This window comes from Alnus glutinosa, chromosome 13 (genome assembly GCF_958979055.1).
Source record: "Alnus glutinosa chromosome 13, dhAlnGlut1.1, whole genome shotgun sequence".
Lineage (NCBI taxonomy): Eukaryota > Viridiplantae > Streptophyta > Magnoliopsida > Fagales > Betulaceae > Alnus > Alnus glutinosa.
Genome location: NC_084898.1, coordinates 14238952 through 14254542, shown reverse-complemented (window position 1 = coordinate 14254542; position 15591 = coordinate 14238952). Strand labels below are relative to the sequence as shown.

Sequence of the window (15591 nt, the reverse complement as noted above, 5' to 3'; positions counted from 1 at the left end):
GTAGATTTGACAATTTTTTACATGACCCGCAAATTTGACACGAATACGATACAGAGTTATAGGGTTTGGGTTTAGGCTAAACGGGTTTTGGTCATAAACGGGTTGAACCGTTTAGGACATGTTTATAAATGGGTCAACCCACGACCAAAACCTGTTTATGACCCGTCAACCAGTTTATGACCCGATTAGCTAAACGGGTTGACATACCAACTCGATAGGTGACCCGCTTAACCCGTTTAGCTAATCATGCCGAGTTCAGGAGGTGGGTTGACCCGAACCTGACACGGCAACCCAAATTGCCAACCCTAGACGAGAGGATTGTGTTGGCCATTCTCCTTAGAGGGATTTGTCCTCAAAGCTCATTTATGGCGAAACTCACTCGAAAAATCCCATCTTCCCTCCAATATTTCATAGGCATAGCAAAAAAGTTCATGAATGCGGAAGATACCATTAAGGCCTTTACAAAACCGAGCTCGAAAGAAAACAAACAAAATATGTCCCCCATGCTCACATATGGGAGGCCTAGAGGCGCCCTTGACAACAAGAGGAGCGTCGGTAGTATTCACAGCAACGACTGAGGTCGTTTCCCCCTCGGCCAGCGAATTACACCTCACTAAACACCTTCGGGGTAAATGTGTTCATGTATATCTAGGATAACCTGAGCTTGAACAGGCCGGGAAAGATGAAGTCCCCTTCGAAGTCCCAATCCAAACGAAAGTGCTACAGGCCTGTTTCACCAAGACCGTGGTCACGACATGTGGGTTTTGGTCGTAGGTTAGGCCTCGGAGTGACAAGTAATTGAAATTAATCACGATCAGTACGTAGTACAATTTGTTCTAAATTAAGTGTCCTAAACTAGGAAGAGGGAGTACTGATTGTTATGGAGCTTGACTAGTTGCTTTGAGGATGTACAGCTTATGAGTAGGCCGTAATATTTATAGAGGTTTTACAAATATGGGAAGTGATTGGTGCACAACAGTTGTGCAGCCATTGTGCATCACTCTAAAGACATGTAATGGGTCCCATGTGAGACTCATGTGGCGAAACCCACCGCATGAGACTCACCCTATGTCTCTAAGACCTTACACAACAGTTACACAATTGTTATGCAAGAGTTATTTTCCTATAAAGATTGCTTTGGTATCGTCACTATCATGTCTTTGTAGATAAAGGCAAGGATGAAAGTGGAAAATAATTCTTACTTTGCTAAGCTCTTTTAAAATTGATCCAATGCTTTTATGTGACACGACAGCATTTGGAAATTATGTAAGAATCTGTCTTTGTACACAATTAATGCATCTATGAAAAAAAAAAAAAAAAGTAGGAAAAATCTATTCTTTCCATTTTATATCCATAGCTCTTTTTTTTTTTTTTTTTTTTTTCTAAAAGACCGTTTGGTGATAGGAAAAGGTAGTTGCACATTCTTATAATATAAGGTCTATTTTTTTATTTTATTTTTTTAAAAAAGGTAGGTATATAACGATTAGATATGTCATCTTAGTTTAACTAATATTTATTAGGGAAAAGCATAAAAAAAAGAAAATTAAAAAAAAAATTAAAAATTAAAAAAAAAAATCATGAACTAACAACGGATTTTAGAAATAGCTCTTTGAATTTTCAAGTGCATTAATGTAACTTATCAAACTACCATAGTGTATCAAAATTGTCAATTTTGTCGAAATATTCTTATAATACCTTTAATCTCTTAAAAACTAAAATAAAAAACTAATAAGAAAATTATTTATTTTTTTTTTAAAAAAATATTAATATAAAACAAAAAAGTTAAATAAATTTAAAACTTAATTTTTTTTATTTTAAAAAACAAAAGAAAAAATGAAAAGAAGAAAAAGGGTGGCCGTCAATTAAAATTTTTTAACTTTTTAACTTTTTAGTTCTATATATATATATATATTATTAATAGTGACACGTATAGTCATTTTATTGATGATAACATAGCTTAATGCCTTAATCTGTCATGGGTTTTGATGGAATTTGACTGCAATGAGTGATTTAGTTTTATAGATACATACTTTTTAATATATTGATTTTTTTTTTTAGTAAGAGTAACATATGTCATAATTTTATTGGTGTTGACGTTAACACTAACAGAATCCTTCAAGTATTTTGACAGAAATTTACTACAATGACTAAATTGTTATTTTTTACCTACCTTTAAGATATTTTTGAATTTTTTTGGAAAAAATATAAAAAAAGCCCCCTAAATTATTAACTAATTTTAGAATAGCCCGTTGAATTTTCAAGTGCACTAATGTAACCCATCAAATTACCAAAGTGTGCCAAAAATGCCACTTTTATCGAAATATTCCTATAATACCATTATTCTCTTAAAAATTAAAATAAAGAACGAATAAAAATCTATTTTTTTTAAAAAAAAAATGAAATTTAAAAAACTAATTATATAAAACTAAAAATTCAAGAAATTAAAAAATTAAAATTTTTTAATTTAAAAAAGAAAAGAAAAGAAAAAACAAGATAAAAAGAGGTGGCTCGACAGGCACCCCTTGGCTGGGGGTAGCCCGCATTAACTTTTTAGTTTTATATATATATTGATTATGTAATATCCCAAATTTTTTTTTATATAATAATTATATATATATATATATATATATATATATATATATATATATATATATATATATAAAAAGAAAGTCCACAACTTGCACGGCAAGTTTTTTACTCTTTTATCATTTTCTTCTTTTCTTTCTTTTCTTGTCTTCTTCCTTCTTCATTTCTCCTTCTTCGTTCTTTCTTCTTCTTGTTCGGAAGTCACGCAGAGAGTGAGAGGGAGAGTTCAGGGAGAGACAGAGAGATGAGAAGAGAGGGAGAGAGAGACCGAGCATAAGAGAGACGAAGAGGGAAGAGAAGCTGTGACCCGTCGACCCAGGTGGGCAATTTCCGGTGGCCAGAACTGAAATCTGGCGAGGCAGTGTGATTCCGGTGGATGCCCAGGCCGATTTCCGGCAAGTCAGTGAGCCCGTAACCCGAAGAGACTCGGAGACCTGAGTGATCGTGAACCGTGCGATCTGCAACCCGCCAGACCCGAGAGCCCAGATGCCGATCCTTCTCCTTCCTTCATCCTTTCTCTTCTATATTGTTTCTTCTCTTCTTTGTCTAAGTCGCAGAGAGAGAGGAACCGTGAGATGAGAGAGACCGAGAGAAAGATAGTGAATCAGAGGAGAGACTCGGAGGGAGAGAGAGAGAGAGAGAGAGCTGAACAGAGAGAGGACTTGACCTCCGGAAGGCCCAATTTTCTGGCCAATCGCGGTGGGTCGGAGCAGAGGACGCCGGCAGAGCTGGAGGACGCGAACTCCGGCGATTTTCGTGGGAAATTTTCGGTGGCTTTTCTCAGGTTTTAATCATGAAATCCCAAGGTGAATATCTTAGTCTCTAGTGTTTTTACCTTGGCTTGTTGGTGTGTGAGCTGATTTTAAATGGGCTGGTTGTTGATAATAGTTGGAGGCGTATTTTTCTGGAGAATGTTCTTTGTAGAAAAACTGAATAAGCGTGTAATCTATTTTGAGGAATCAAGCGAGAAGGTGGTTTTTGTTTTGTTTTTCCTAGTGATTAAATGAGTAGATTTCTTGTTTTATTTATTGGATCATGGAATCTTTTGAGTATTGTTGGATTTTGGGAGATTTTGTTTCAGTAGGATAATTTTCGGTTGGTTAACCAAATGGGTATGGTGATTTTCTATTAAAGATTTTCTGTTCAAGACCGTTTAGAGTGTGGTACCTGTTGACAGTTTGGAATTTGCTTTGTGAAGAATTTTTCTGAAAAAAAAAAAAAAAAAAAAAAAAAAAAAAAAAAAAAACTGGTTAAGTGTTTTAGATTTTTCCATTGATGTTAAATGAGTTTGTAATTACTATTTGAGGATTGATGAATCTCGGTGGTGTTCATTTTATGTGGATTGACCGGTCATGTGAAAGATTAGCAAGGATTTTGTGATTAGAAATTTTTATAGGATAATTATGTGGAAATTGGTTAACTTGAGAATTAACTCTGTTTGGTTGCTTGAGGACGTTGGTTTTATAATTAGGATTTATTATTGAATAATTTTTAGTGCATTGAGTTTGGCTTAAAGGTTGAGGATTTAACATGTTTTGGACAAATTATTGAGAAATGAGTTTTCTCTTGATGATTGGATGATGTTTATATTTGGATAAGGTTCTATTTTTTTTTTGTCATATACTTTAATGAGTTCAACTTAAAAATTGGGTTGTTTGGATATGAAGTTTCGGACTAAGGATTAGTAAATTCAAGGGGGTTGTTTTGGGTAGTACAATTTGGAGACCTCTTGATACATGTTATTTTAATTAAGTTGTAGACTTCAAATTTTAGAATATTCTTCTAAGCTTATTCTTTCAATTTATTTAGGTAAAAGCTCGATCCCGATGCTAATGGAAAGTCCAGGTAAGGGGATACAACACCGAAAAACCCCAACAAGATTTTATTATAAATCTTTTGAAAAAGTGTTGGGGAATTTTACAAAGCGTTGCTCATGCGATATTTAATGCCAAGCTTTATTACTCATATGATATTGATTAAGAATTTTGAGCATAAATCACAGTTTTGGTTAAGAGCATTTTTAAGAATTATGATTTATGCATAATTATAGTTAAGACTAAGAGCATTTTAAAATTATGAATTATGCATACTCACAGATATGATTAAGAGCATATTTTAAAGTTATGATTTATGCATAATTACAGTCATAATTAAGAGCATTTCAAAGTTGTGAAATATGCAATGATGAAAAAGAGAGCATTTGAAAGTTATGACTATAGAGCATTCCAAAATAAATGACTCTATTTATGAATACAGTTTTGAAAGAAAAGAGAATCTAAAGTTAAATTCTGCACATGACTACAGTTATAAAAGCGGCTCTTACAGTTTTGAAATAAAGTTTACAGATAAAGCAGAGCCTACAGTATTACAGAAAACGTTCATGTGCAGTAATTGTTTAACCTTGAGGCACTACTACAGTTAGAATTGGTACCCATAGGGTAGCATGGCAAGCATACCGCAAGTCGGTGTGTGCTACCATCCGAGGTTGGCCTTCACCTAGGGAAGATCCCCAACCCGGCGACTCTTCTCTGTGACGACAGGCTGAGTCTATAGGTCCTTTGGACAAAGTCAACGTGCGCCGCTCACGGGAATTGGAGGTGTAGAGTCTATAAGAGGTTAAACCACAGAGAAAGGATTAAAGAGAAAACTGATAAAAAGAATATACTGGATCATAATAAACTGTCATTCTCATTTATAAACTGTCATTCTTATATCATTATTCACATTCTACAAATTCTTTTTAATTGTTCATATTCTATGCCACCTGTCCTAAAACAATACATTTCATTTATGAATCATGCTTTAATATGTGTTTTCTTATAAAACATAAACAGCCTAGCATATCACTTCTCAGACAATTTTTCATAACTTGAATCTCTAACTTATACTCAATCTAAAATCACATCTTCATACTTCTAAACGTCATCGTAATCTTAATACATTCAAAAACACTTAAATCATCTAAAATAAATTAAAATCAATATACTATTGGTTTAGGTTGTAATTCAATTTACTTTATGCAATTCATCATATGTGAAATTAATTCTTAACAGTGAGTAGAATAAATCTGTCATTATGAAAATGACTAAAGATTATGGCATAAAGGTTTATAGCATGCTTTATTTCCCCTGGTGTTGTATTTTCCTTACTGAGTTGTCGAACTCACCCCTTCTTCCTCCACCCCTCTCCAGATGACAACCGTAAGACGAAGTCTTTTTCTTGTAAGGGAGTAGACCTCGCTGAGAGCGATAGTTCGTGATGAACCAGCCAAACCCTAATATTGTATAGTATGATTTGTTCCTTTTGGAGTTCATGATTTTGTATAGATTATTAATAGAAAGGTTTAATTAAAATATGAGTTTTAAATTTATATGTTGTAATTGCACGCTTCCATTTTATGATTTTAGTACTCAAACTCACGTTTTCCTTATATCCCAAAACGGGGGCGTGACAGATTAACAGTGAGACGTCTCGTCATTTTACTGATGCTAATGTGCTGCATTAACAGAATCCGTCAAGTGTTTTGACGGAATTTGACTTTAGGGAGTGATTTAGTTTTATAAATGTATATTTTAAATATATTGATATTTTTTTTTAGTAAGAGTGACACATGTCATCAGTTTACTGGTGTTGACGTTGACACTAATAGAATCCATAAAGTATTTGACGAAATTTAACTATAATGACTAAATTGTTATTTTTCCGCTTACCTTGAAGACCTTTGAATTATTTTTTATTCGGCAGTGAGCGATTTGTAATTTAGATCAACCACATGGATTTATTTTGCATTTTTTCTTTTTTTTTCTTTTTTTTAAAAAAAAAAAGAATAGTTTTTTTTAAGAGAATATTTCGATAAAAGTGACATTTTTGTCACACTTTGGTAGTTTGATGAGTCAAATTAGTACACTAGAAAATTCAGTGAGCTATTATAAAATCGGCTATTAGTTCAGGGTTTTTTTTTATATTTTTTATATTTTTTTTTTCTGTAGTGAGAGATTTGTAATTTAGGCCAACCACATGGATTACTTTTTCATTTATCCTTTTTTTTTAATTAAAAAAATGGTTTTTTATTTTTTATTTTTATTTTAAAGAGATATGGGTATTATAAGAATATTTCGACAAAAATGGCCTTTTTGGCACGCACTTTTGTAGTTTGATAAGTCACATTAGTACACTTAAAAATTTAGGAGGCTATCCTAAAATCGACTGTTAGTTAAGGGGCTTTTTTATATTTTTCTCTATTTATTATTATTGAACATTGTATCTATAGTCATTAATGAGAAGGTTGGCTGAATATTACGAAGGAATAATTCTATTAAATTGACAGATAAATAATTTGATAATGTAGTAGTGAAAATCAGCCTTTAGATCAGCATTTGTAAAAGGAAAATTAAAAAATCAATGGCTGATTTTAACTGTCACGTCATCCCGGCAATATGACAGTCTACTAAATAGTATGGGTGAAAATGCGGATGCGGTTGTTAGCAATATCTGCATAATGCGGTTATCACTTTTAGGTATTTGCATCCGCGCGGTTATTGTAACGACCCACCCAAACGGCACAATATTGTCCGCTTTTGGCTCTCCTAAACCAGACTTCACAGAAGATCACTCATCCTAACGGATGCGGACGGTTATTATCAACCCGCATTTTCACCCTTATTAAATAGCATTACTCGTTATAAAAGAATAATGCTATGTAGTAGACCCTTATACGACAGCTTTACAATTTGATTATGTGGTGGTGAAAATCGGCCAACCTTTAGATCACCACTTGTAAAAAATTAAAAAAATTAAAAATTAAGGACTTAGTTTTACTACTGCATCATTTTAGTTATATATATAGTCTATATAATAGTCTAATAGATAACATTATATATATATATATATATATGTACCATGATATGTCTTAGTCAAGGAGGTTTAATGCATCACCAGTTAGGAATTTGTGGGAATTGAGTGGTTTTGATCACCATGTCTATGTCCCTCACAATTTCTTGGCATGAGAATATTTCTCACACAAAATTCAGTGTCTCTCTCTCTACATCTTCGTGTATGTATGTATGTACCATGATATGTCTTAATATATGTACCATGATATGTCTTAGTCAAGGAGGTTTAATGCATCACCAGTTAGGAATTTGTGGGAATTGAGTGGTTTTGATCACCATGTCTATGTCCCTCACAATTTCTTGGCATGAGAATATTTCTCACACAAAATTCAGTGTCTCTCTCTCTACATCTTCGTGGGCCTAAGAAACCATGTGCGCATCACTTTCCTACTCATGTTGATTTGTCACGAGCCCCCACAAAGCTCCTTATGCCGCCACCACAAAAAATAAAAAATAAAAATAAATAAATTCTCCTTTCCCCTCCATTCTTATTTCTTACTCCCGCAGTCAAAAAAGGCCAAAAGACACTTCCCATCTCCTAAAGCATTTCACTTCACCTCCCCCATATCTTCCACATAATTCTCTGTCTTAGCTGTACCTCTCTCACCTAACCTTTTCTTCTCCCCCATTTTTTTCCCCACCACAATTAATTTACACCCATTCACAGCCTCCATCTAACCCCTTCAAGCACCCAACCACCTTTCTTTTCAAGGAAAAAAAATGCATTAAAGGCCTTTATACTTACTTTTTCCTTATGTTTGCATAAAAATAATAGTATTTAGTACAATGTTATATGATTCTTATATATTAAGATGATGTGTCGGTAAAAATATTTTTTTTATTTTTTATTTTTATAAGTTCTAATTTAATGACTAATTTTTTATTAACAATTGTATATATCGCAGTCTACTAAATAACATATTTAAATTAACAATAAGATCTTATAGCAAGTTAGTTAATTTCTTTGTCATCTGATTTCTTAAGCCAAAGTTTCCCTCCTTAATATGTATATATCAAGTAGACAGTCAGTGAAAATCTGTCATTAATTTTTCTTTTTTTTAAGCTTGGCCTGATTCAAAAATTAATTTTTATTGATACATCATCGCAGTTATATACCAGTCTATTAAATAACATTATTCATATAGTAAACATTAAATCTATGCCGACAATGTGGCTCCCTCTTTATTGAAAAATACGATTTATTTTTAGTTGAGCTACTATAGATAAAATCTAACCCTCGAAAAAAAGACGGATAAAATCTAGCCCTTGAAAAATAGACGGGAGAAACAAAGTCCCTCTTATTCAGCTAAGTCAAAATGCTACAAATTAAAGAGCTGTAAATCTCCTCCCTCCCTTGATGAAATCACAAATGGATCAGCTCCCAAGAATCATCCACAAGAAATAAAAAGAAAGCAGCAAAAAAAAAAAAAATATATGGGAAAGAAAAACAAAAAAGAATACACAGATAGTATCACAATCTACATGAATCTAATCAAGCAAGGAGTGCAATCCCTCCGAACAATGCTAGCAAGGCCATGCTGCTTCCATGAGCAAAAGCAGTACTGCCTTCGTCCTGTGTCGCGTTGGCCGGAGCCTGTGATGGCGGCACTGGTGTTGGGGAAGGAGGAGACTCAGGCGATGAAGATGATATTTCTGGCGCAGGAGACGGTGGGCTTGTAGTAGATGGGCTTGGACTCTGTGGGCTTGTAGTAGATGGGCTTGGACTCTGTGGGCTTGTAGTAGATGGGCTTGGACTCTGTGTGCTTGCTGGGCTCGACGCCGGTGGGGGTGATGAAACCGGAGTGGAAGCCGGGGGAGGTGTGGAAATGGTTGGTGGGGTAGCTGTGCTGGTTGGAGGAGCTGCACTGCTTTTTGGCGGGGTACCAACGGAGCTCGGTGAAGTAGCGGTGGGGGTGGTCGGTGGCATGGCGATGGAGGTCGTGGGTGCCGACGAAGGAACTTGAGCAATGGAGGATGTTACGAAGGTGAGTGAGATGGTTAGCATGATGAGCATGGCACGTGGGAGAGCCATGGCTCGAGCAATGTGTACGTGTGAGGAAGAGAGAGAGAGAGCTTTGGAAATTGCAAGGAATAGGGGCAGAGTGATGTGAGGTTCATATATAGAGGAAATGAAAGCAGGTTTTGGAGAATATACCTTCGTATGTTTACAGATGAGTGCAAGGAACTTTCATGCAATCTACACAATGGTTGACACGTAAGAAAGGGCATTAGGCCACGTAAGGATGTGCAAACATCATTAGCCAATTAAGGCAATCAGCAAGTACTTCCAAAAAAAAAAAATCAGCAATTGACCCGCGTGCAACACGAATCAAATGAAATCAACCAACTTGTTACTTTTTGTTTTCCTTCAAAAAAATAATAATAATAAAAAATCTCCCTCCGCCCTTAAACTATCACTCAATTAATAATATCTCAAAACTTTCAATTAAGATAATATCCTCTTAAATGGTGAGAAAGTGGTTTAGCCACACTTCTCGGCTATATCTGGAGTGGCTGAACTATCCAAAAAACTCTTTATTTATTTTTTATTTTTTATTATTTTATGATACCAAGGGGAGGAAGAAGGGAAATGAGGATTCGAACCAATAATTTGTACTTCATGAGACGTGGTTCTTAGTCGATTGAGTTACTCATTTAGGTCTAACTTCTTAGTTGTTAAAGCATAATAAAGATAAATGAAAAATACAAAATCAATTCATACAATTTCATCTATTTGCAATTATTTCCTTGGAATATAAAAATTAACTGGTAGCTCTTTGTGCGGTAAGCAAAACACACAAATAAATATGCACGCCCAAAGCTTTTGTCCAAAGTTTTGATGCAAACTATCAAAGTGTCGCATCAATACTAATCATATTGTGACACGTGTCACCTACAATAAAAAATTACATATATATATATATATATATATATAGAAAAAATATAATTTTTTTTTTCAAAAAAAAAAACTTGAGGTGTTGGTTGAGCCACCGCCTTTGGCCAAATAGAAGGTGATCGAACCACCTCATAGCCATTGGGAGTACTAGTTCAACCATCCCCAAATTGTTAGAGGTGGTTTCAACTACTCCCATTTGGTTTTTTAGAGGTGGCTAAACCACTTTCAACGAAAATGTAGGTGGTTCGGTCACTCGCTCTGAACAAATCTAGGGATGAGCAAATTGCCCCCATGACCTTAGGGTTGATTCGGCCACCCCCTTGCCAAAAGGGATGGCTCAACCAACCCCTCAAGTTTTTATTTTCTTTTTAATTTTTAATTATGTATATATAGATTGTTATTTTTATTTTTTTATTGAAGGTTATACTTATCATAGTATAATTGGTGTTGACGTGACACTTTGACAGTTTCTAAAAATAAAAAATAAAATAAAAAAATTGAGTGGGAAGACCTATTTATATTTTTTACTTATCACAGGATCTTCCACCCAATTTTAATACCCAAACAATTAATTGCAAATAGATAAAAGTAAAACCACATTAATTAGTTTTACAATTTTCCCTAAACATAAACAATCACTTGTTGCCCCCATTACAATTAAATGGATTTTTTTTTTTTTTTTTTGAATAGAATTAAATGGCTTTAAGAGACTATGACTTAAAAAGGTTAGTTCATTTCAAAAAAAAAAAAAAAAAAAAAAAAAAAAAAAAAGAAAGAAGGTTAATTAGAAATCATGAGTTTCCTTTAAATATATTCGGTCATTTTAAGGGGAATGCTAAAATTTTTTCTGGTGTTCTTTTGGTGTCTATTTAAAAGGACATAAATATAATAAAAAAAAATTACATCTATGTCTTTCTAGATGACATGAATGTAATTTTATAAAATTTTTTTTATAGCATTTATATTCTTTCAAATAAACATTAAAAAAAAAAAAAAAAAAAAAAAAAAAATACTAGAAGGAATCCTTAACCTTCCTTTCATTTCAATGAGTTATTGATGGTGTTATTTTATCTTCCAATTACATAGAATAAGAACAAATTCAGAATTAAAAAGGGGGAAATTTCACCCACATGTTAATTGGATAGACAGATTAGTTGCCGCATTGATTGAATTCATTAATGCTCTGAAAGAAGAATGTTAAGGAATATTCCTTAACACTTTAGGGAACGTCCACGTGGTGTCTTGAGCTTGACAAGGGTAAAATAGGCATATGGCCTACATGAGTATAAAAAGGGGTTATCAAAATTATTAAAGCAGAATGGATTACTCTCCCTCTCCCTCCTTCTTCCTCTTCTTTAGACACTGGACTGACTTGATCGTCGGAGGAGGCTTCGCCGGCCAACCCCCGGCTGGTCTTTCTTGTTTTGCAGGCCAGCGCATAGAAGAAGGGGTGTCTCTGATCACGCCACGTCACCCGGCTCAAAAATATCATCAACATTTGGCGCCGTCTGTGGGAACGACGTGGTCATTCTTGTGAAAACAAAAGTTCAGAACCGTGACTGGTGGTAAGAGGCCTCCTTCTTCAAGAGAGGGCGAGTTGAGCAGATTTGGATTCACGCGTGGCAGATCCAAACTCAGAGACAACATGTCTGCACTCTCATGTTGTGATTTTATGAGGATCTAAGCTAATGTGGCCTCCTGGTAGCAACTGAACTGAAAGCAAAGTTCGCCAAGTGTGAATATGTGTAGCAATAGATTTGCAAATCTGAATTCATCGGCATCGGCCTGGGGGTCGACCGCGCGCGACGGAAGATAACCCTCGGAGAAGGAAACAGCTTATCTTTCGCCTAATGGGAAAAGGACGAAAGACCCTTTTTAGTTTACACGAATCATGTATCAAGCGTGGTTGGTGTCTAGCTTCGCATGTGTGGAGGTAAAGATGCTTGGTGTTTAATTTATTCGGCATGGAAGTGACTTTGTCAAAAATATAAGGTCAGGAGGTGGCCACGTTTCATGTTGAAAAAGGAAAAATCACGGGGAAGAGTGGCCTTGCTTTATCAGTTCTTATGGAAAATGATGCTCGTCTGACAGCATAATTTATTGTGAATAAAAGGAGATGGGTTATGAAATAACCTTTGACTCCGGGGGGGTTATGCAGTCAATTCTTAACTGGGGAAGGTTTGAGTTTTTCATTTTTTGATAAAAATAATATAGATCAAATAAGGCTGTGCTCGTCGACCTCCCTGCATGGGAACTGAACGTCCCCGGACATCTGCCGGGTCCTACCAGCGGGTGGTTACACCTTGTCATTGCATGATATATTCATAGGAAGAGCCCCGCTTAGTCGATGGTCGGCCAAACTGAGAGGCTGGGTGGAAGGCAGGGAATAAACCAGTCTTGCTTCAACTTGTGGTTTCTGCCAACACGAGTGTGGTCATGTGAATAAACTAGGGAGCATGTAAAGGTGATGTTTCGCAAATTCTGGAACAGCATTAAATGGTATCAGTTCGTCGGTTACTGGACTAACGTGAAAGTATGTTTGTCTGCTGAGATTTCCGGGGAAGGTTCGGGTTACAAAATGTGCAGCCAAACCTTCCGGAACTACTTCCGAAGTCACGTCCTTGGTCATCTCCGAAGTTATTGTCGAGAACCTATCCTAGCAGTCGAGGGTCCGAAGACATACAGCAACAAGGTTCGTGAGATGAGTATTGTTCATAAAGGAAAAACAAAGCAGAAGGAGAGTGCCAGATGGCCGAGGTCCCCAGATTCGTGGAGGTATCCTCGGATCCCGGTGGGAGGCCTGCCTATAGATGCTGGGGCCGTGGAGCCCGACCTAAAAAAATAGGAGAAAGGGGGGCGGCCCATGAAGTACGACAGAAGGTGATAGGAACCCACGATAATTAGAACAGAATTAAAGATATTTGATAGATAATGAACTCCTTTCAGGTAGGAGAGACCACAAATGAATCCACTTAGGGCTGGATACAAACCACAAATGACAAAATGCCAATACAATAATCAATCATCTATTCTCCACATTCTAGAACTCATCTTATACTAGAGCTACGTAACTGAGAATAAAACTACCCACTAACATGTTAAACTACCCACTAACATATTAAACTACCCATGCACTAAATAACTACCCATGAATAACTGCAGCACACCACTACCCATGTCTAGATAGTCCTTCACGTGGCCATGAACTGCAGTTGTCCAACACCCACGTCTAGAGTCCTCCACGTTTCCATCAATTGCCCCGCCTGGAAGAAGAACCTTGTCCTCAAGGTTCATGTGGAGAAATTGATGAGAGGTTCAACCTCTTCGGCTCCGCGCTTACCACCCACAATTTTTGTGTCCCCATTTTCGAACTCAAACCTTTCCTCCATTGCAGAAACCTCAATAGAGAGTGCTTGAGGTGTTTGGCAACGATGTCCCGGTGTGAATTTTTCATTGCAACCGAAACACAGGCCCTTCTCCCTTCTTTTCTGCATCTCTTCCCATGACAGTTTCTTGGCAGCACCCGATGAATATGGGCGTGTAGTATGTGTTGAGTACCCGGCTGAATTTGTCGACATAGTTGGCCCTTCACTGCTTGCAATCTTCCGGTCTCTAGAGAGATTATCATCTCTCATGCGTGCTAGCTCAATGGCATCACGGAGGGTCTTCGGTTTGAACATTCGCACAGCAGATACAATATCCTGTTGCAGCCCTCCAAGGAATGTTCCCACGAGTGCCTTTTGTGGCCACCCATCCACCCGGTTTGCCAAACGCTCAAATTCTTGTTGATAATCCCGCAATGTCCCTTCTTGTTGGATTCTTGAAAGTGCCTCGTCATAATCTTCGACTTCGGTAGGACCGAATCGAATCAGCAACTCCCGTTCGAAGGCGTCCCATGTGATGGGTACTTGTTCTTCCTTGTACAACTTTTGAACCCATTGCCACCATTGATTGGCTTCACTTTCGAGATGAAAGGCTGCCAGGGATACCTTTTGCTCCTCCGGTATTTGCTTATAATTGAAGTACTGAACTACCCGGTTCAGCCACACGTTGGGGTTGTCTCCCGAGTACCGAGGAAACTCCAACTTAGTGAAATTACTCGATCCTTTAGAACTATTCGAGTGCCCGGAAGAATGATTTCCGTTTCCTTTGTCTGCAGATGATTCACCATGTTCAAAACCCTTGAAGAAGAGTTCCTTAAGCTCCGCAAAGCTGGACTGTGATTCTGCATTCATCTTCTGCATTACTTCTTTCAAATCCTGAATTTCTAATTCCAATTTCTCAATGCGATCCTTGTTGGTAGCCATGCTTTGAATTTTGAACCTGGCTCTGATACCAAGTTGATAGGAACCCACGATAATTAGAACAGAATTAAAGATATTTGATAGATAATGAACTCCTTTCAGGTAGGAGAGACCACAAATGAATCCACTTAGGGCTGGATACAAACCACAAATGACAAAATGCCAATACAATAATCAATCATCTATTCTCCACATTCTAGAACTCATCTTATACTAGAGCTACGTAACTGAGAATAAAACTACCCACTAACATGTTAAACTACCCACTAACATATTAAACTACCCATGCACTAAATAACTACCCATGAATAACTGCAGCACACCACTACCCATGTCTAGATAGTCCTTCACGTGGCCATGAACTGCAGTTGTCCAACACCCACGTCTAGAGTCCTCCACGTTTCCATCAGAAGGTTCCGAGCTCATCGACTCTGTCCTCGACGTCACCCGCGAGGAGGCCGAGAACTGTGACTGCATGCAAGGCTTCCCGGTCGGCCACTCCCTGGGCGGTGGCACAGGCTCTGGGATGGGGGCCCTTCTAGTTTCCGAGGTCAGAAAGGAGTACCCAGACCGATTGGCGCTCACCTTTGACGCTGTTGTTGAGTCCAACAATCCTATGCTCTTTGTTCATCAGCTGGTCGGAAACGCCGATGCGTGTATGGTTTTGGATAACGAAAAGGAGGTTTGGGTCCACAAAGGCACAACGGCTATCTAGTCAGCCCCCCCCCCCCCCCCCCCCCCCCCACCAGACACTCACTTTTAGGCAAAATCTCCGGGGTCACTTCCGAGATCAGGTCCGAGGACATTGCCAAGGACCTGTTTGAGATGTGTTACACAGCTTCGACTAGTTGATGAGTGCCCGGACTTCCGATCTAGTCCCTCCTCAACAGTCGCTCCTCGGAAGTTTTTGTTG

General features: G+C 37.1%; 1 protein-coding gene and 1 long non-coding RNA gene across 2 annotated transcripts; one reads left to right on the top strand and one right to left on the bottom strand.

The window, feature by feature from the left end:
- Positions 1–2690: 2690 nt before the first annotated feature.
- On the top strand, positions 2691–5958 carry LOC133854789 (uncharacterized). Its single transcript, XR_009896857.1, has 3 exons — positions 2691–3392; positions 4396–4431; positions 5778–5958. It is a non-coding gene; the product is annotated as an uncharacterized LOC133854789 (long non-coding RNA).
- Positions 5959–8758: 2800 nt separating this feature from the next.
- Positions 8759–9561, bottom strand: LOC133854748 (classical arabinogalactan protein 9-like). Its single transcript, XM_062291016.1, has one exon. The coding sequence runs from the start codon at positions 9508–9510 to the stop codon at positions 8971–8973; it is 540 nt and encodes a 179-aa protein (XP_062147000.1). The 5' UTR covers positions 9511–9561; the 3' UTR covers positions 8759–8970.
- Positions 9562–15591: the final 6030 nt, after the last annotated feature.